Below are 21,710 nucleotides of genomic sequence, written 5' to 3'. Positions count from 1 at the left end.
GTAGTAGTAGTAGTAGTAGTAGTAGTAGTAGTAGTAGTAGTAGTAGTAGTAGTAGTAGTAGTAGTAGTAGTAGTAGTAGTAGTAGTAGTAGTAGTAGTAGTAGTAGTAGTAGTAGTAGTAGTAGTAGTAGTAGTAGTAGTAGTAGTAGTAGTAGTAGTAGTAGTAGTAGTAGTAGTAGTAGTAGTAGTAGTAGTAGTAGTAGTAGTAGTAGTAGTAGTAGTAGTAGTAGTAGTAGTAGTAGTAGTAGTAGTAGTAGTAGTAGTAGTAGTAGTAGTAGTAGTAGTAGTAGTAGTAGTAGTAGTAGTAGTAGTAGTAGTAGTAGTAGTAGTAGTAGTAGTAGTAGTAGTAGTAGTAGTAGTAGTAGTAGTAGTAGTAGTAGTAGTAGTAGTAGTAGTAGTAGTAGTAGTAGTAGTAGTAGTAGTAGTAGTAGTAGTAGTAGTAGTAGTAGTAGTAGTAGTAGTAGTAGTAGTAGTAGTAGTAGTAGTAGTAGTAGTAGTAGTAGTAGTAGTAGTAGTAGTAGTAGTAGTAGTAGTAGTAGTAGTAGTAGTAGTAGTAGTAGTAGTAGTAGTAGTAGTAGTAGTAGTAGTAGTAGTAGTAGTAGTAGTAGTAGTAGTAGTAGTAGTAGTAGTAGTAGTAGTAGTAGTAGTAGTAGTAGTAGTAGTAGTAGTAGTAGTAGTAGTAGTAGTAGTAGTAGTAGTAGTAGTAGTAGTAGTAGTAGTAGTAGTAGTAGTAGTAGTAGTAGTAGTAGTAGTAGTAGTAGTAGTAGTAGTAGTAGTAGTAGTAGTAGTAGTAGTAGTAGTAGTAGTAGTAGTAGTAGTAGTAGTAGTAGTAGTAGTAGTAGTAGTAGTAGTAGTAGTAGTAGTAGTAGTAGTAGTAGTAGTAGTAGTAGTAGTAGTAGTAGTAGTAGTAGTAGTAGTAGTAGTAGTAGTAGTAGTAGTAGTAGTAGTAGTAGTAGTAGTAGTAGTAGTAGTAGTAGTAGTAGTAGTAGTAGTAGTAGTAGTAGTAGTAGTAGTAGTAGTAGTAGTAGTAGTAGTAGTAGTAGTAGTAGTAGTAGTAGTAGTAGTAGTAGTAGTAGTAGTAGTAGTAGTAGTAGTAGTAGTAGTAGTAGTAGTAGTAGTAGTAGTAGTAGTAGTAGTAGTAGTAGTAGTAGTAGTAGTAGTAGTAGTAGTAGTAGTAGTAGTAGTAGTAGTAGTAGTAGTAGTAGTAGTAGTAGTAGTAGTAGTAGTAGTAGTAGTAGTAGTAGTAGTAGTAGTAGTAGTAGTAGTAGTAGTAGTAGTAGTAGTAGTAGTAGTAGTAGTAGTAGTAGTAGTAGTAGTAGTAGTAGTAGTAGTAGTAGTAGTAGTAGTAGTAGTAGTAGTAGTAGTAGTAGTAGTAGTAGTAGTAGTAGTAGTAGTAGTAGTAGTAGTAGTAGTAGTAGTAGTAGTAGTAGTAGTAGTAGTAGTAGTAGTAGTAGTAGTAGTAGTAGTAGTAGTAGTAGTAGTAGTAGTAGTAGTAGTAGTAGTAGTAGTAGTAGTAGTAGTAGTAGTAGTAGTAGTAGTAGTAGTAGTAGTAGTAGTAGTAGTAGTAGTAGTAGTAGTAGTAGTAGTAGTAGTAGTAGTAGTAGTAGTAGTAGTAGTAGTAGTAGTAGTAGTAGTAGTAGTAGTAGTAGTAGTAGTAGTAGTAGTAGTAGTAGTAGTAGTAGTAGTAGTAGTAGTAGTAGTAGTAGTAGTAGTAGTAGTAGTAGTAGTAGTAGTAGTAGTAGTAGTAGTAGTAGTAGTAGTAGTAGTAGTAGTAGTAGTAGTAGTAGTAGTAGTAGTAGTAGTAGTAGTAGTAGTAGTAGTAGTAGTAGTAGTAGTAGTAGTAGTAGTAGTAGTAGTAGTAGTAGTAGTAGTAGTAGTAGTAGTAGTAGTAGTAGTAGTAGTAGTAGTAGTAGTAGTAGTAGTAGTAGTAGTAGTAGTAGTAGTAGTAGTAGTAGTAGTAGTAGTAGTAGTAGTAGTAGTAGTAGTAGTAGTAGTAGTAGTAGTAGTAGTAGTAGTAGTAGTAGTAGTAGTAGTAGTAGTAGTAGTAGTAGTAGTAGTAGTAGTAGTAGTAGTAGTAGTAGTAGTAGTAGTAGTAGTAGTAGTAGTAGTAGTAGTAGTAGTAGTAGTAGTAGTAGTAGTAGTAGTAGTAGTAGTAGTAGTAGTAGTAGTAGTAGTAGTAGTAGTAGTAGTAGTAGTAGTAGTAGTAGTAGTAGTAGTAGTAGTAGTAGTAGTAGTAGTAGTAGTAGTAGTAGTAGTAGTAGTAGTAGTAGTAGTAGTAGTAGTAGTAGTAGTAGTAGTAGTAGTAGTAGTAGTAGTAGTAGTAGTAGTAGTAGTAGTAGTAGTAGTAGTAGTAGTAGTAGTAGTAGTAGTAGTAGTAGTAGTAGTAGTAGTAGTAGTAGTAGTAGTAGTAGTAGTAGTAGTAGTAGTAGTAGTAGTAGTAGTAGTAGTAGTAGTAGTAGTAGTAGTAGTAGTAGTAGTAGTAGTAGTAGTAGTAGTAGTAGTAGTAGTAGTAGTAGTAGTAGTAGTAGTAGTAGTAGTAGTAGCGATGCTTGGATGGTGTTTGCGGGTTTGCTCTTTGTTTTTGTATTCCCTAGTTGGCTTGATTCTTTTATTTTATTTTATTTTCTGATTGGATTTTCCTATTTATTTGATTTGATTTTTCTTGAATGGTTTTGTCACCATTGCTTTTCTTGCTTGCGCTTTTCAGTTTCTTCTTTCTGATACCTGGTTTGTTTTCAAATAAAGGCGAAGTTCAGTAGTAGTAGTAGTAGTAGTAGTAGTAGTAGTAGTAGTAGTAGTAGTAGTAGTAGTAGTAGTAGTAGTAGTAGTAGTAGTAGTAGTAGTAGTAGTAGTAGTAGTAGTAGTAGTAGTAGTAGTAGTAGTAGTAGTAGTAGTAGTAGTAGTAGTAGTAGTAGTAGTAGTAGTAGTAGTAGTAGTAGTAGTAGTAGTAGTAGTAGTAGTAGTAGTAGTAGTAGTAGTAGTAGTAGTAGTAGTAGTAGTAGTAGTAGTAGTAGTAGTAGTAGTAGTAGTAGTAGTAGTAGTAGTAGTAGTAGTAGTAGTAGTAGTAGTAGTAGTAGTAGTAGTAGTAGTAGTAGTAGTAGTAGTAGTAGTAGTAGTAGTAGTAGTAGTAGTAGTAGTAGTAGTAGTAGTAGTAGTAGTAGTAGTAGTAGTAGTAGTAGTAGTAGTAGTAGTAGTAGTAGTAGTAGTAGTAGTAGTAGTAGTAGTAGTTTCTGGCAGCGCGACTGATACCACTGGATAAGCGACCTGGCGTGCGGCCCATCGCTGTGGGTGAGGTGTTTCGGCGTGCAGTTGGCAAGGCAATCATGGCGGCGATTGAGAAGGATGTGGTGATTGCGACGGCGCCAACCCAGCTGTGCGTCGGGATACCATCGGCATGTGAAGTGGCTGTGGAGGCGCTGTCATCGGTATTTGCCAAGGAGGAGTCAGAGGCAATACTCCTCGTCGACGCCACTAACGCCTTTAATTCAGTGAACCGGGCAGCTGCACTGAACAACATACCACGCGTGTGCCCAGCTGCAGGGCGGGTATTTGTGAACACGTACCAAGCGGATATCCCCCTGTACCTGGATGGTGGCGAGACACTCTACTCAAGAGAGGGCACGTGCCAAGGAGATCCACTGGCCATGGCATTTTATGCTTTGGCTACCGTCCCTCTGGCCAAGCATCTGTCCACAACATGCAGTGGTTCCATGCAGGTGTGGTATGCTGACGACGATGCCGCTGTGGACCGCGTTGTGGCACTCGGTGAGTACTGGAACTGCATCTCGGCCGAGGGCCCGAAGTATGGCTACAAGCCTAATGCTGCCAAGACCGTGCTCCTCGTCAAGAGCCATCTGGTGTCAGACGCTGAGCGGGTATTTGCTGGCACTGGCATCCGGATTTGCTCTGATGGCGTCCGGTATCTCGGTGGAGTCATCGGCAGCACTGAGTTCTGTGATGGGTTTGTGGGAAGCCGTGTGGGTGACTGGTGTGCTTTAACCAAGAGGCTGGCGAGTGTTGCAGAGACCCAGCCCCACGCGGCTTACCACTTATTCATCTCTGCCATTCAGTCTCGGTGGTCATACTTGCAGCGCGTTGCTAATGCTGACGGGGCACTCTACGCACCCCTGGATCGCGTCCTAAATGATCAGCTGCTGCCTGCATTCACGGGCCATTCTGTGCCGGTTGAGGGAGGTTTGCGAGCACTGCTTTCCCTTCCAGCAAAGCTTGGTGGTCTTGCGGTCCGTAGCAATGTGTCACGGGCGGCTGCTGAGCGCACCTTGTGCCGAGACGCCATTGCACCCATGGTGGAGTTGGTAGTCGGTGGCACCTCCACGCATGAGGTGTCGTCTGTGGTAACAGCATGCAGGACATTGGCTGCAGGTGCTCGGGCGGCGCGCCGTGTTCAGCAGCGGAACTTGGCAGAGGAGATCCGATCCGGCCTCCCGCCCACGCAACGGCTACTGGTAGAGGTCGCAGGTGAAGATGGCGTCTCAAGTTGGTTGACGACTCCACCTGCGACTACAATGCCTGGGACCGTTTTCAGCAGGACGGATTTCCGTGATGCTGTGGGCCTACGATATGGCCTTCCCTTGGAAGGTTTGCCAGCATCATGCGTGTGTGGCAAAGACATGACAAGCCACCACGCTATGACATGCCCCTGTGGCGGGTACCCAACGCAACGTCACAACGAGGTTCGGGACCTGCTGGCTAGTGCCATGTCCGAGGTGGCGTATGATGTCGAGTTGGAGCCTGTTCTGCTGCCTCTCGATGGTGAGACGGTCTCAGGTATTAGAGCTGATGCCGCTCGTGCAGACATACGGGCTCGCGGTTTCTGGACGCGACAGCAAAACGCCTTCTTTGATGTTCGGGTTACCCACCCAAGGCCGTCTTTGCTGTCGCGTTCGGGAGTAGCGAGCCAGTTGTCTGACAACGAGAGGCAGAAGAAGCGCCAGTACTCGAGCCGGATCAACAACGTCGACCGCGGTTCGTTCACGCCGTTGGTTTTCGCCACCAATGGGCAGTGTGCGCCGGAGGCGTCAATATTCCTGAAGTCGTTAGCAGCTCAAATCAGTGAAAGGAACCGTGATCTCCCCTACTCACTGATCATGCGCCAGCTTCGTGCCCGGATCAGTGTGTGCCTGATTCGCTGGCAAATAACTTGTCTGCGGGGGTCACGGCACTCGTACCGCCGAAGGCTCATGGGTGCTGGTCATGGCGGTTTTGTGGTGGAGTGTAGGGCCCGTGCCCACCTGGCTGTTTAGCATGCCTGACCTAACTGTTTCATGATATTGTCTGTATTTTTGTTGTAGCAATTTTGCTATTATATGTTGGTCATGATTTGATGGTTGACTTGCCCGTTTTCTTTGTGTACCTTATCTGGTTTTCTCTTGTCTGGGTTGTTGGATTAGTTGGGTAAACGGTGCTGCTTTGATTGTGTTTGCGGATGCGGGTTTACTCTTTGTTTTGGTATTCGATAGTTGACTTGATTCTTTTATTTTATTTTCTTATTGGATTTTCCGATTTATTTGATTTGATTTTCCTATCTACGATATACTTGATTGGATTTGTCACCATTGCTTTCTTTGCTTCCGTTTTTTGAATTCTTCATTCCGGCACCCAGTTTGTTATCAAATAAAGTCAACGTTCTCAGTAGTAGTAGTAGTAGTAGTAGTAGTAGTAGTAGTAGTAGTAGTAGTAGTAGTAGTAGTAGTAGTAGTAGTAGTAGTAGTAGTAGTAGTAGTAGTAGTAGTAGTAGTAGTAGTAGTAGTAGTAGTAGTAGTAGTAGTAGTAGTAGTAGTAGTAGTAGTAGTAGTAGTAGTAGTAGTAGTAGTAGTAGTAGTAGTAGTAGTAGTAGTAGTAGTAGTAGTAGTAGTAGTAGTAGTAGTAGTAGTAGTAGTAGTAGTAGTAGTAGTAGTAGTAGTAGTAGTAGTAGTAGTAGTAGTAGTAGTAGTAGTAGTAGTAGTAGTAGTAGTAGTAGTAGTAGTAGTAGTAGTAGTAGTAGTAGTAGTAGTAGTAGTAGTAGTAGTAGTAGTAGTAGTAGTAGTAGTAGTAGTAGTAGTAGTAGTAGTAGTAGTAGTAGTAGTAGTAGTAGTAGTAGTAGTAGTAGTAGTAGTAGTAGTAGTAGTAGTAGTAGTAGTAGTAGTAGTAGTAGTAGTAGTAGTAGTAGTAGTAGTAGTAGTAGTAGTAGTAGTAGTAGTAGTAGTAGTAGTAGTAGTAGTAGTAGTAGTAGTAGTAGTAGTAGTAGTAGTAGTAGTAGTAGTAGTAGTAGTAGTAGTAGTAGTAGTAGTAGTAGTAGTAGTAGTAGTAGTAGTAGTAGTAGTAGTAGTAGTAGTAGTAGTAGTAGTAGTAGTAGTAGTAGTAGTAGTAGTAGTAGTAGTAGTAGTAGTAGTAGTAGTAGTAGTAGTAGTAGTAGTAGTAGTAGTAGTAGTAGTAGTAGTAGTAGTAGTAGTAGTAGTAGTAGTAGTAGTAGTAGTAGTAGTAGTAGTAGTAGTAGTAGTAGTAGTAGTAGTAGTAGTAGTAGTAGTAGTAGTAGTAGTAGTAGTAGTAGTAGTAGTAGTAGTAGTAGTAGTAGTAGTAGTAGTAGTAGTAGTAGTAGTAGTAGTAGTAGTAGTAGTAGTAGTAGTAGTAGTAGTAGTAGTAGTAGTAGTAGTAGTAGTAGTAGTAGTAGTAGTAGTAGTAGTAGTAGTAGTAGTAGTAGTAGTAGTAGTAGTAGTAGTAGTAGTAGTAGTAGTAGTAGTAGTAGTAGTAGTAGTAGTAGTAGTAGTAGTAGTAGTAGTAGTAGTAGTAGTAGTAGTAGTAGTAGTAGTAGTAGTAGTAGTAGTAGTAGTAGTAGTAGTAGTAGTAGTAGTAGTAGTAGTAGTAGTAGTAGTAGTAGTAGTAGTAGTAGTAGTAGTAGTAGTAGTAGTAGTAGTAGTAGTAGTAGTAGTAGTAGTAGTAGTAGTAGTAGTAGTAGTAGTAGTAGTAGTAGTAGTAGTAGTAGTAGTAGTAGTAGTAGTAGTAGTAGTAGTAGTAGTAGTAGTAGTAGTAGTAGTAGTAGTAGTAGTAGTAGTAGTAGTAGTAGTAGTAGTAGTAGTAGTAGTAGTAGTAGTAGTAGTAGTAGTAGTAGTAGTAGTAGTAGTAGTAGTAGTAGTAGTAGTAGTAGTAGTAGTAGTAGTAGTAGTAGTAGTAGTAGTAGTAGTAGTAGTAGTAGTAGTAGTAGTAGTAGTAGTAGTAGTAGTAGTAGTAGTAGTAGTAGTAGTAGTAGTAGTAGTAGTAGTAGTAGTAGTAGTAGTAGTAGTAGTAGTAGTAGTAGTAGTAGTAGTAGTAGTAGTAGTAGTAGTAGTAGTAGTAGTAGTAGGTCTGTGGCGAGTGACGTGCGAGGTGCTCTTCACACCTCGCGTCTCTTCGCCCGTGCTGCAGGCTGCATGGCATGTCACGGCGTGGGGCGTCGGCTGGGCCCTGTTGCTCCTGCAGCAAGAAAACTGGAACGTGCGGAGCATGTTCGTGCAATAGGGATGGACGATGCTGTTTCAATTGCTACCCAGGTCAAGTTGGGCGCTGCAAGAATTTTGGAAATTGTGATTTGCATGATGTTGGAGGATCAGAGGTGCCTCAGGGCCTTTCTGCTGGTGATCCGCCGGCCTGGAGTGGGCGAAGAGTGCAGCCTTCTCGATCGGGTGAGTCCGCTGCTGGCCGGACCGGTGGTGTGCCTCGCGAGGTACGGGCGACTTTGGTATCCAGGCCCCCGTCATCGGCCGCCGAACGCTCGGGTGCGGCACCGGCGCCTGAGGTCGCTGGGTCTTCCCAATCTTCTGTGTCTGCGACTGCGGTTCCGTGTGGGGAGTCACTACGGGTGGACTTGCCTGTTCCTGTGTGCTCCGGGATGGTTCCTGATTGCGCTGCCGCCCCTTCGCCCGTGGGTGCTTCTGCTGACCCCACTGCAGCTTCCCGGGTATCTGCGTCTGCAGCGCCGACCTCTGTGGGTCCCGGCTCGTCTCGACAGCCTCAGTTTGTTGATCTGCCACCCGAGAAATGTGATTCTCCAGAACCTGATGGCTTTTGGTCGTTGCCAACAGACGATATAATCATTTTAATGGACAAAACCCATGCAGAAATAGTCAAGTGGCAACGGAATCTATTTATCATACCTTTCGGGGATGAGGGTCGTCGGTTCGTCAAAGAACTAGCTCGCCTGATTGGTCTTTTCAGCGGCGGAACTCGCGACGGAGCTTTTGCATGGTCGGCTGTGGTCATTGCTTGCCATCTGATTTTGCAGCGGCCTTTTGTAGTATCCAATGCCTCTGACAACAAGAAATCGTTACGCAAGCGTCTTGACTGGTGGATGTGCGGAGACATGGCGGCATTGCTGCGTGAGGCACGGTGCATTCAAGCCCATCTACCCAGATCAACACCTGGCAAAACAGCAGCTAATGGTCTGGATGACGTCGAGTTCGCAAAAATGGTATACAGCGACCGCATTGGAACAGCTGCTCACTACCTGGAGGATGATGGTGGTGGTGGCGTACTCCCGTTGGACAAGATTGTGGGTGGCAAGTCGGTACTGGAATTGTTGAGAGACAAGCATCCTGTTCCGGCTGATGCAGAACCAGAGATTCTACTCGATGATGAAGCCACAGTCCAGGAGAATGTGCTGTTTGATTCAATAACACCAGCTCAAATCCGCAAGACCTGCATGATTATGAAGGGGGCAGCGGGTCCGTCAGGCCTTGACTCCGCTGCCTGGCGTCGGATGGCCTCAATGTATACATCAGCTTCTGACGACCTGTGCTCGGCTCTGGCTCGTGCTGCCAAGCGTCTTTGCACTGAGGCAATTGAGCCGCGGGATCTCCGCTCATTCCTGGCAGCAAGGCTCATTCCATTGGATAAGCAGCCTGGGGTAAGGCCTATAGCCATCGGGGAGGTGTTTCGCCGCGTGATCGGGAAAGTGGTCATGTCGGTTATCGAGAGGGATGTGGCTGCGGTTACTGCTCCTCATCAGCTGTGCGTCGGCGTCCCGTCGGCTTGCGAGGTCGGGGTGCAGGCTTTGACCGGCCTCTATGACCGCGAGACGACTCAAGGTATTCTGCTGGTGGATGCGTCCAACGCCTTCAATTCTCTGAACAGGGCCGCGGCGCTGCACAACATTCCAAGAATCTGTCCTGCCGCTGGGCGAATTTTCATTAACACCTACCAGGCCGACATCCCTCTATACCTCAATGGCGGAGAGGTCATTTATTCCCGGGAGGGTACATGCCAAGGGGATCCTCTTGCCATGGCGTTCTACGCTCTCGCGACTGTGCCCCTGGCATCTCGGCTGTCGCGTCGACTTCCAAGCACCAGCCAGATTTGGTACGCGGATGACGATGCCGCAGCCGGAGAGCTCCTGCCGCTGCGTGGGTATTGGGATTGCATCGTGGAGGAGGGGCCCCGGTATGGCTACCACCCCAATGCCATGAAGACGGTTTTACTCGTCCGTCCACATTTAATGGAAAGGGCCCAGGAGGTATTTGCCGGCACTGATGTCCGTATCCGGAGCGACGGCGTTCGTTACCTTGGCGGGGCCATTGGAGACCAACAGTTCCGAGAGAATTTTGTGAAGAGCCGTGTTGAGGAACTGTCCACATTGGTTAGGCGCCTTGCTGGTCTGGCTGTCACCCAGCCTCAGGCGGCCTTTCGCGTCTTCTCTGCCTCTCTGCAGTCCCGTTGGACCTATCTGCAGCGTGCAGTCTTTGTGGACCCTGTCCTGTATACGCCACTGGATGACGTCATCAACAAACATCTGCTGCCAGCATTGACAGGCCATCCTCTTGCGGCTGATGGTGTACTCCGTCAGCTCTTTGCAATGCCTGTGAGGAATGGAGGGCTGGCTATCCGCATTGGCAGTTTGCGTGCGGAGGCTGAGTACCTTCTTTGCCGGACGTCGATAATGCCCATGGTGGATTGCGTGCTGACTGGTGCTGTCGATGGTCCTGATGCTATCGACGGTCCTGTTGCCGATATCATCGCTGCCTCCAGGGGTTTGGCCACGCAGGCTCGCCGGGAACGCCGTGCGCAGCACAATGCTGCATTGGAGGAGATCAGGCCCGCTCTGACGGATGAGCAGCGCCTACTAGTGGATGTCGCGGGTGACGGCGGTGTGTCAACGTGGCTGGTTACGCCTCCATCGGCTTCATTTCCTTTAACTATATTCAACAAGTCTGATTTTCGAGACGCATTGTGCCTGAGGTATGGCCTGCCGCTTGATGGCATATCATTATCCTGTGTTTGTGGCCAAGACATGTCAGTTCATCACGCCCTCACGTGCCCAAGCGGGGGATACCCTACCCAGAGACATAATGAACTTCGCGACCTCCTAGCGGACGCACTCGCTAGTGTTGTTTGCGATGTCGAGATTGAGCCACCGCTGATGCCGCTGGGTGGTGAAGCCGTCTCTGGGGGCTCAGCTGACGGTGCTCGTGTGGATATACGGGCTCGTGGCTTCTGGACCAGGCAGCAAAACGCCTTTTTTGATGTACGGGTCACGCACCCAAGGCCGTCTTTGCTGTCTGGACCAGAAGTGTCGAGGCAGTTATCCCAACACGAGCGTCAGAAGAAACGTCAGTATTCAGATCGAATCAACCAGGTGGATCGAGGATCGTTCACTCCGCTTGTTTTCGCCACCAGTGGACAGTGTGCTCCCGAATGTGGCATCTTCCTCAAGACCCTCGCAACACAACTGCACCATAAGAACTCGGACATACCGTATCGTCTCATCATCAGCCACTTGCGCTCGAGAATCAGTCTATCTCTGATGCGGTGGCAGATTACTTGCTTCCGGGGGTCACGTGCATCATACCTACGCAGTGGATCCGGCATTGGCCGACATTGCTTTGTAACGGAGTGCCGTACATTGGCTCATATGCCGCGCTGACGGGCATCAATGGACTTGCCATAATATTGTCATTGGTTTCATTCTGTCTCAGAGTGTTCTGTTGTATTTGTTTTCGTTTTAAAAGCGTTTGAGCGGTTGGGTGAATGGAAATGTCACCGTACTGGTAGTAGCGATGCTTGGATGGTGTTTGCGGGTTTGCTTTTTGTTTTTGTATTCCCTAGTTGGCTTGATTCTTTTATTTTATTTTATTTTCTGATTGGATTTTCCTATTTATTTGATTTGATTTTTCTTGAATGGTTTTGTCACCATTGCTTTTCTTGCTTGCGCTTTTCAGTTTCTTCTTTCTGATACCCGGTTTGTTTTCAAATAAAGGCGAAGTTCAGTAGTAGTAGTAGTAGTAGTAGTAGTAGTAGTAGTAGTAGTAGTAGTAGTAGTAGTAGTAGTAGTAGTAGTAGTAGTAGTAGTAGTAGTAGTAGTAGTAGTAGTAGTAGTAGTAGTAGTAGTAGTAGTAGTAGTAGTAGTAGTAGTAGTAGTAGTAGTAGTAGTAGTAGTAGTAGTAGTAGTAGTAGTAGTAGTAGTAGTAGTAGTAGTAGTAGTAGTAGTAGTAGTAGTAGTAGTAGTAGTAGTAGTAGTAGTAGTAGTAGTAGTAGTAGTAGTAGTAGTAGTAGTAGTAGTAGTAGTAGTAGTAGTAGTAGTAGTAGTAGTAGTAGTAGTAGTAGTAGTAGTAGTAGTAGTAGTAGTAGTAGTAGTAGTAGTAGTAGTAGTAGTAGTAGTAGTAGTAGTAGTAGTAGTAGTAGTAGTAGTAGTAGTAGTAGTAGTAGTAGTAGTAGTAGTAGTAGTAGTAGTAGTAGTAGTAGTAGTAGTAGTAGTAGTAGTAGTAGTAGTAGTAGTAGTAGTAGTAGTAGTAGTAGTAGTAGTAGTAGTAGTAGTAGTAGTAGTAGTAGTAGTAGTAGTAGTAGTAGTAGTAGTAGTAGTAGTAGTAGTAGTAGTAGTAGTAGTAGTAGTAGTAGTAGTAGTAGTAGTAGTAGTGTGTGTGTGTTCAGATGTGTGTTTTTGTGTAGGGGATCTGTGCATGTTGCCGGATGTGTCTGTTTGTTGGGCCTTAAATATCAATGTCGATAAGATAAAAAATCCTTGTGGCTGATAGGAACATCGCACCATCTGACATCGGCAACATTGTTGTTTTGAAAGGGAAGGCAACAGAGGATTTGCCCCTATTCCTCTCTACCTTGGTTCTGTTGCTACACCGGTTTACTCGCTAGAAGAGAATTGCGCCGGCGTAATGTTGAAGCACACAATCCCTTTTGTGAACTGTGATGTGTTTTGTCCACAAAACCTGTCCCTGTGCCCCAAATGACATCTAAACTTTTCCTGTATAGCCTCCATCCTAGTGTATAGTACTGAGTGCTGGACTCCGCTGAAAGCAGACCTTGAAACCAGGCATTTCAACATGTTTTGGCCAGCATTGCCCTGAGGGGTTAGGTCACCTTGCCAGAATGCCAAACCTCCCAGATTTCCAATCAGCTCCTGTTTGGACAGCTGCCCAATGCTTCTTTGAGATGTTGTCCAAGTAAGAAAAAAACAGGCGATGGGATGCAACTACTCATGACTTAAAAGCTAGGGACATCCCCATCTTTTGTCGGTCTGAGATGGCTGATGGTAGAATGTAGTGGTTTACGACGGTCATGAATTGGGCTTCTCCGCACTGACTGACACCACCAACAATGTCGATAGTCTGCTTCATTGTTCTGTTGATTATTCTTCTCCAAACTCTGCTACCTTGCTTGCCACACATGTCTGGAGGAGCAACACATTTTTATCTCCTTGCAATGTGGCTCAATCCTGTGTTCTACCTGGTATCTGCTCTATAAGCCTTTCATCGCTTATGGTCATGAAATGTCACAAGTTGGCAGTGTGTGCGTGTGGTTCTATGTGCACTTGAGAGGGAATGCATGTATGCAGGTATGTGCATGTTTTTGAGTGTGTATTCTGTGGGTGGGTGGTTGAGCGTGTGTGGGTGCATGTTAGTGTAAGTGTGTGTTTGGGTGTTAACGTGTGTGGGCCAATGTATGAAGAGGAGAGAGTGTGAGTGAAATAACAGTGGTGCTGCACAACAAATACAGGTTTTGCTCGCAACATGAGCCATTAGTTAGTAAGTGATCATCATTGCAGCAAGAAAACCATTTCAATAAAATTGTATTACAAAGAGGTATTTACTTCTGCATGGGTTATAATGTGGGTATCCAATGACAACATACATGTAGTTTGTGTAAAATGTACATGTATGTGTAATTGTATGTTGTTGATTACTCAGGGGTCGTCTGTAAACACATGTATTTACTTAGAGACGTCTAACAGGCGTTTGTGGTGGGTTCGCCTGCAAGGCGTATTTAAAAAATACATTTCAGAGTGCATGCATACCATACCGCGTGTGTACATGTACATGATGTACTATACTGTAGTGGATATGGAAATCCGGTCGCATGTCTAGCGGCCCCAGGGCGCTGGCCATGCAGCCGTGGGCAAGAAGACCACACATGCGCTGGCCATGCAGCCGTGGGCAAGAAGACCACACATGCGCTGGAACGCGCTGGTCGCATCGGAACAACATGACTGTGCACTGTTCTGTACGCGCTGACGGCGCCGGCCCCGGTTAATCGACTGGATTTCCATGTCCACGACAGTAGCACTGCTACAGCTAGTACTGGTAGGCGTTGAGATGCACTACTTTGCACTACACGCGTCACAGCAGACTAGACAGGGACACATACACAGCCATACTCTGTACTCCCAGAAACATGCGCTTGCATGCAGTGACAGGCAGCTACCAGCAGACTTGTAGGTGTGAAACAGGATCCCTGGGCTTGTATTGGTTTCAGGTTCAGGTGCACAATGTAGCCCATGACAGTATGACTCAGGTGCACTTGCTTTACATGTACATGCGGCCCTACAAGATTTGGTTCGTTATAAACGAAAACGCTGCTGTAACTTCGCTATAAAGGGTCAATTTTTGTATGGTTTCAAACAGGGACATGGACAAGGGTTCGCTATAACACGAAATTCGTTAATATGCGAGTTCGTTATAAGTGGAATCGACTGTACTGTATATGTGTTCATAGCATGGTGTTTATTATGAGTGGTATTATCTGCACTTTCGGGGGCCTTGCTGGGGGTGGGTGGGTTAAGAAAGAAACGCCTATTTGACGTCTCTAAGTAAATACATGAATTTACGGCCACCACCCCCCCCCCCACCCGTGTGCCGCTTTTCTCTTTTGTTTCTCTGGGCCTTTTGAAGTTTTTCTGAGCAGCTGGCTTTACTGCATTGTTGATCAATTTTGCACGTAAAAGAGGCTACTGTTTACATGTAATCCTTACAACATGATTGGAACACCAAGACCATACCTGTAGTCGGTGGTTGAAAGCATCAGCAATGATCACTCGTTCATCATCTGTTACATGCACAGCTAGCGGGGAGTTGAACTCTCCACAGTTTGTACCCCTCCGACCAGTCGTCTGCTTGAACTGGCCATCAACACCGTGTATCTAAGTGTATTGACAAAAAGGAATACAATTTACAAATGTTAACACAACCATGCACCCATACATAGCCCAGATCCAAACATACATGTAGTAAACATTTGGTTGCAGTTCTATAGTGTGAATCTAGCGAAAAGCTCGTCCAAAAATGTCAGTCACACCTACACACCCAATGTGCTGTCGGCCACCCCATTCCACTTGCACATCACCACCACAGCCAGGACAATTTAGTTGAGATACTGACTTTTCAGACCCTCCAGATAGCTTTTTGGTCCAACATGGTGACAGAGCTCATCAGTGGAGGTTGTTGATAATGGTTGATTAAGATCCAATGAGTGATTGATGTTGTATAGGTGAACAATTTCACAATTTCACAGTTTCTCTCTAGTGTGGCATGCCCTAGCAAACAAAGGGGTAAGGTGATAACCGACAGTTTTAACAGATGTGAAAATACAAGTGTGCAGTGTTTGGATATTCAGCACTCGTATGTATGAGTGGCTATTGGCTACTAGTAGCACCTCTCTTTGTTTGTTGATTTTGCACCAATTCTAGTACTGCAGACGACCTGAAAGCATGTCCCAGTAACGCACACTTGCACTATCTGTTATCACCTATAGCCTCAGTGTCCTATGGCATGCTACACTTCGATGAAAAAAGCGCACAATTGCGACTGTTTTACCCTATAATAGCATGATCCCTTCACCCGGATCACCCACTATCACCAACCACCACTGATGGGCTCTGCTGGAGCAAAGCAGCTGCCTTCAGGGTCTGAGATATCAATATCACAATGGAATTGTCCTCGTTGCGGTGGTGATGTGAAATTGGAATGGCTCGGCCAAGAAAATATTTACGAGTGGGGGTGTCACAGGTATTCAAAGTCTTTTGTGATTTATAATAATCACCTTTCTCCAGTTTGAAAGTTTAGAAAAACTGATCACTTCTGAAGAGAAATGAAATTCTACTCATATCAACTTCTCAGCTCTTGTGTTCACTAGGCTTACAGGTTAACTGAATGGTGCAATAACGTAAAATTTAGAATTTTGAAGAATTCATCCAAGGGATTGTCTACTACTGTTTCAGACAGTCTTGAGCATCTTCAACCTCACCAATAGGGATCCTTATTTTTCAATTCAACAAATGCACACACAGACCCTCCCGAGCAGGTCCTCTATCATTGTGACATTTATATACAAACTGTACTTGTCGGTTAGCACTGTACTGTGAGTTCAGTTACCTTTATTCTGTTGTTGCTGCGGTCACAGATGATCAGGTCACCAGCTTTATTGGATGCTAGTCCCCAAGGGCCGTTGAACTTATCTCTCCCACGGCCGCAGCTGCCAAGTGAGTACCTTGATCTGCGGATCTGTGTGTAATCACGCTGCAATACAGGAGAGCAGTAAGAACAACAGCAATCAACACTAGGACCACAGAGGGAGAGAGTAGTGATGCCAAACCTGGCTGTGTGGTCATACACTTCATACTTCGATTTCAAATTTTCATTGGCCTCATGTTTCGTATAAGGAGTAGATGATGGGATATACATCACCCTAAGGTGAGGGAACACATTTTTGACTATACAACCCTACAAAAATTGATCAGAATGGGCAGCGCTATCAATCCTCCGGAAGGTGTATGACAAAGCAGTTTCAAGCGTTGCAATGACCTCAACTCAACATTGAGGCGACAACAATTGAGTCGGCAGCAAAACGAACAAAGGAAAGGACTACACTAATATCATTTGTAGCATAACTAGTCATATATACTCATGGTTTTGCCCTGCATAGTGAAACTCTGACTTGAACACACACCAGTGTTGTGTGTATGTAAACTATACTCAACTAATGCATGATGACGTCATACATGTACCACTATACACCCAGTCATGCAGGGCAACAGACTGTAGGAGAAATTTGATACACCGTCGCATAAACTTGTACTTGTAAAAGTAAGCCTTTCAAAGGTAGACCAACCTTCTGTGGTGGAGATGCAGCTACTACTGCTGCTGCTGCTGATGATGATACTCCTGATGCTGTTAATGACAACGTGTTTCTGGGCAAGGTAGACTGATCTGAGGCTGACCCTTGTCTGGGCACACTAGCCGGTGTTTGAGCTGAGGAAGCGCTGGATGACGTCATCGGTGGTGTTGCAGAAGATGCACTGCGTGGTGATGGAGAGGACTGGGGAATAGAGTCACGGCTGTGTGAGGTAGTCGCTGTCAGACGTTGAGTCCTGGCACTAGACGACTGTCTGGAGGCACGTGATTCCAGCGCAGCAATGCGTGAGTCCACCGCAGCCGAGCGTGTATCCACTGCAGCCGATCGTGAATCCATGGAGGAGTTGATGGAAGCGAGAGTTGATGAGTGAGCACTGAGGTTAGTGTCGATGTTGGCAACTCTCTCCCTCAATGCATCCATGCCGTTCACTTTCTCTTCCACAGCTGTCACTCGGGTGATGATTGCCTGTTGTTGTGTGGAAATGGTTTGCAGTTGAGTCAGAATGTCTGCAAACTGACTCAAATAACGATCTGCGGACTAGACAAATACGTAAAAAAATAACACCATCCACAAAAACACACATACACATGTACACACATATTCACACACAAACACACACATGCACACACGCACACATATTCACACACATAAACACATACATGCATACGCATACACACACACACACACACACACACACACACACACACACACACACACACACACACACTATGGATTCTTATGCTCTGCGTGCGCCCAATTGAAGCATTTCTACCTATGGATGACAGAAAACACAAAAATCTCGTGATGTACAACGAGACAATTTCACAAATCCGAAAGAGAGCATTCAATTATTTTGCAAGGAAGAATTCAAAATTGACGAAGTGGAGCAGTAATCTCTGTATATTGAGTACTATAGTAGTACTAACTGGTCACTGCTATTATGGATTTAGGAGTCTCATCCGTAATTATCGAAAAATTAAAAAATCCGTCCTCGTGCAAAATTGTCTCTAACCCACCGACCCCATCCCAAGTTTGTCCCATTAATATTTTGATTTTTCCCAATGCCCAGCTATAAAAAAAGAACTCCTGACCCCAGGGTCACTGACTGCACCTGTGTCAGGTACATTGTACTAGTAGCTACTGTACTAGTTTGTTTTGTTTCTGGTTTTTGTTTGTTTTAGTTTTAGTAGGTCTACCAACGGCCATGCACGTCCTACAACTACATGTTCATCATACTGGTGTTTGCAACATTACGAGTACAGTCAGTACACTGCAAAGCCAGTGCAACAACTGTATGAAAGTGACTGAAGTAAAAACAGTTTATGAAAATTCGACTCGGAAAAATCTAAAAATTAAATTCCACCAGCACTCCTGACCACCCAACCCTTTTTGCATGAGGACGGATTTTTTAATTTTTTTAATTACGGACGACCCCTTATAGCTCTGATCCACTACTTTATGTTTTCATGTTACCATTCTGGATAAGGGACCTATGCAAATCTATAACAACCCACCAGTTGATTACATAATTTCACTGGGCTATACTATGCATACTGCAGATGCACTCTACTCCTACATGCATGTACACGTCACATGGCTGATGTCATAGGAACAGCCAGTCACCAGCCAGCATGTGATTGTGAGGCCTGTGTTTTTCAATACAATCATTTTGCACACGTCGATGTTTTGCCTTGTTCAGTGTAACAGTCCAGACAGGGTGCGCCGCCTCCACTGAAAGATCAGGACCCTTATCATGTGTAATACAATGTCATGCTGCACAGCCAGCTAAGACTTAGGGGGCGTTCGAATTGTCTTAAAGGGGAAGTATACCCTAAAATCAAATTTTCACCAGTTGTAGTCTTCTGGGTGCTGAGTCGAATGGTCTTGGTCCGAGGAAGCTGCGACGCTCCCTTCCTACTTGAATCCCAATCGAACTCGCGCACTTCCACTGAAACTGGGTGACTGCGCCCTACTAGATGGGGATTTGTATGCAAAATGTCACTAAAAGCGCCATTTCGTTCTTATAAAAGCACGGATGACCGCGATTGGCCCATATGTTGTAGTCTTTTGGACGCTGAGTCGACTGGTTTTGGTCCGAAAAGGCTGCGATGCAGCGTTCCTCCTTTATTCCCAATCGAACATGGTTGAACAAGCGGTCACGTGCTCCTGGGTGCCCAAATCACCTGGTCACCGCGCCAGCAGGTGACAACTTTCACACCAAGGTTCAACTCGAGTTCAACTCGAGTGACAGGACTGCACCCAAAAAAGGTCAAACAGGCTAGTAAGTTGTACCCTGCAGGCACGGTGACCAGGTGACTGGTGTACGCAGGAGCACGTGACCGCTTGTTCAACCATGTTCGATTGGGAATAAAGGAGGAACGCTGCATCGCAACCTTTTCGGACCAAAACCAGTCGACTCAGCGTCCAAAAGACTACAACATATGGGCCAATCGCGGTCATCCGTGCTTTTATAAGAACGAAATGGCGCTTTTAGTGACATTTTGCATACAAATCCCCATCTAGTAGGGCGCAGTCACCCAGTTTCGGTGGAAGTGCGCGAGTTCGATTGGGATTCAAGTAGGAAGGGAGCGTCGCAGCTTCCTCGGACCAAGACCATTCGACTCAGCACCCAGAAGACTACAACTGGTGAAAATTTGATTTTAGGGTATACTTCCCCTTTAATCAACTGTTCGAACACATTTTTAAAAGAGATTAGTTGAAGTGTCCCATTAGAACGGTTTCTGTCATTTTAGAGTTTTTCAGTCGAATTGTCTTGGCGATGAGGACGTCGGATAAGATCGACCATCTCCACGTACTACGTGACGTGGCTATTCCAAAGTCTTCGGAACTAATCCACCCCTCCCATCGGATGATGTTGTGGAGTTTCGAGGAGTTCGTTTTTCTGAAGAGGCCACCTCTTCCGGATTACGAATCTCCTGGAAAAGTCAAAGACAGACAATTTGGCGAACGCGCCTTTAGAGTACTTGTGTGAGTGTGTGCATAGGAAAAGCCAGGTCTAATGCATGCTCTGGAAGCTGCACCATTCAGGCATACATCAGCCAGTATTTCCCATTTACATATACACATTGCATGTATACCCAGCTAGGCTGTATGCTAACAGTACAGCACAGTGAGTACAAAGTCATGTTATACTATGTGAGTACATCCATACCATAGAGTGAGGTGAGATCTGCAGTAAGTGCATGTGAACATCAGCCGATGTTGGTCTAGATCCAGGATCATCATGCAGACACGACACGATTAGAGAACGTAGTGGGTGATCCGAGCCCAGTCGATCCAGATCTGCTTTGCGTCGGCGACCCTCCGGAACTGATCTCCGCGTTCCATTCTCCAGCAGAACAGTAGCTTCAGTTGGGGAAGGCGGTCGTCCCACAAGCAGCGATAGCATCACCACTCCTAGAGAAAACACATCCAGTTTTTCGTCGTATGTTGTGCCCACTTGCAGGCTCTCTGGCGGCATATAATAAGGCGTACCGGGGCACCGTGTCAGAGTTGTCAAGTCTGCACCTTGACCACCGTGAAGAGAGCGGGCCAAACCTACATCAGCTATCTTGGCTCTCCCTGCCGTGATCAAGATGTTGTGGGGTTTCAAATCGCGATGCAAAATGTTCTTGCCGTGTAAAAAGCGCAAACCTTCCGCCGTGTCGACAAGATACTGAAGGCTTTGCGCGAATGGCTCTCTTGGAACAACTCCAATTCGATCACCTAGCGAGCCGGCCATCAGTTCTACCACTATACACGGAGATTGATTGGGAGCAATGCCGATCCCGAGCAGTCGCACAATTCTTTCATGCTGCAGTCGCCGCATGACTAGGCACTCAGTGCCGAATCGCTGGAGAAGAGCTGCACGCCCGACATTGCCCTGTTGGAGTAAAATACTATGTAAGACCTTCACAGCAACAGGGAGACACACGCCATACCCATTGAGTCTTCGACCGGCAAACGTGCAAGGAAGCACCAGTCCCTGTTCAATGCACAGTGTTTCGTGGAATTTATCTCTCATCAGTTGAGCTTGAGTAAGCTGAGAAAGACTGCGCTAGAAGAGCACCACTTTCATCCTGCTCTCCAGGCCGGCATAACATCATGAAGGATTCAAACTTAACCAGGTGTTTCGAATCCAGCGCTAGTCAATCCAAAGATACCTCGCGAGTTACTAGGGAGGTTGCGCACAACGAAAATCACTGTCCGGGTTCGAGTAACGAAAATTGCTCCGAAAATCCATCCAAACGTGACCGAAACAGAGCAGATCTACGAAAATACTTTTCGCTACCTGGAGTACTAAAATTCTGATGTTTTACGACTCCCTGTCTTGACTCTTCGCACCCGCGCGGCCGCTGCGTCGACCCCACTACGAAAAAGTTTACGCGTTGTGCGCAACCTCACGGTTTACGAATATTCCTTAGCTTTTTTCGTGAAAAAATATTCGTTACGGCACTACGAATTTCCGTTGTGCACAACCTCTCTCTTGACTTGCTTGTGTGGGGGAAGGGGCTAAAAGAGCATACAAGAGGGAGAATACTCAAGGCATTAAAGTGATGTTAGTGTAATTCATCTCATAGTACAGAATATGCTACATCATCAGCAAATCAAGTACCAGTACATGTAGTCTCTTTGATGCATATTCTAGTATCATGTCAAACAAATGTTTGGCTAGGAGCAGGAGTGAGGAGAAACCAGTAAGGTAGACCTATATCAACAACACAATTATAAAAGGTGAAAGGGAACTGCACCGAACAAAGTTACACCATTGTTTAAGCAACATGAACACACACTATGTACGTACATTATATCTAATCGCCACACACACACGTACACACATACACGCACACACACATACATGCACACACACACGCATGCACACTACACACACACGCACACACACGCACACACACACACGCACACACACACACACACACACACACACACGCATGCACACTACACGCATACACGTAGTCACAAACATCCTCATACACGGAGGTGAGCAAAACAAGAAAAAGCGAAAATGTGCTTTGGAAAGGACATGTGAGGAGTGGTGGGATTACTATGACAACGAAGATGAGATTCTGGCACTAACCTGCAACAACCCTACAACATTGCCCTGTTTTATTCTTGACAGCGCTAAAAGCAATAGAATGTGCAAGAATGGACTCGGATGGAGAGCCAAGGCCGGATTAATTTATACAAAAGAGAAAGATTTGGCTAAAAGGGAAAGGACCAAGAAACTACAAGTTACGCTACACTATCCACTATAACACCACCAGTTACTAAACGATCAGCCCATGCGATAACATTGCACGACACTGA

The 21,710-nt window shown here is 45.1% G+C and overlaps 2 protein-coding genes across 2 annotated transcripts; one reads left to right on the top strand and one right to left on the bottom strand.

The window, feature by feature from the left end:
- Positions 1–3,322: 3,322 nt before the first annotated feature.
- On the top strand, positions 3,323–5,263 carry LOC135816983 (uncharacterized). Its single transcript, XM_065330088.1, has one exon. It carries the CDS (start codon positions 3,323–3,325, stop codon positions 5,261–5,263), a length of 1,941 nt encoding a protein of 646 aa, XP_065186160.1.
- An 8,286-nt stretch (positions 5,264–13,549) lies between these two features.
- Positions 13,550–20,214, bottom strand: LOC135816982 (mitogen-activated protein kinase kinase kinase 7-like). The gene is made up of 5 exons (XM_065330087.1): positions 19,558–20,214; positions 16,362–16,922; positions 15,626–15,769; positions 14,254–14,394; positions 13,550–13,585 (listed from the first exon to the last, which is right to left on the bottom strand). Exons 1-5 carry the CDS (start codon positions 20,212–20,214, stop codon positions 13,550–13,552), a joined length of 1,539 nt encoding a protein of 512 aa, XP_065186159.1.
- Between the last annotated feature and the right edge of the window lie 1,496 nt (positions 20,215–21,710).

Source organism: Sycon ciliatum, chromosome 5, assembly GCF_964019385.1.
Source record: "Sycon ciliatum chromosome 5, ocSycCili1.1, whole genome shotgun sequence".
Taxonomy (NCBI): Eukaryota; Metazoa; Porifera; class Calcarea; order Leucosolenida; family Sycettidae; genus Sycon; species Sycon ciliatum.
This window is presented reverse-complemented; position numbering and strand designations above follow the sequence as displayed.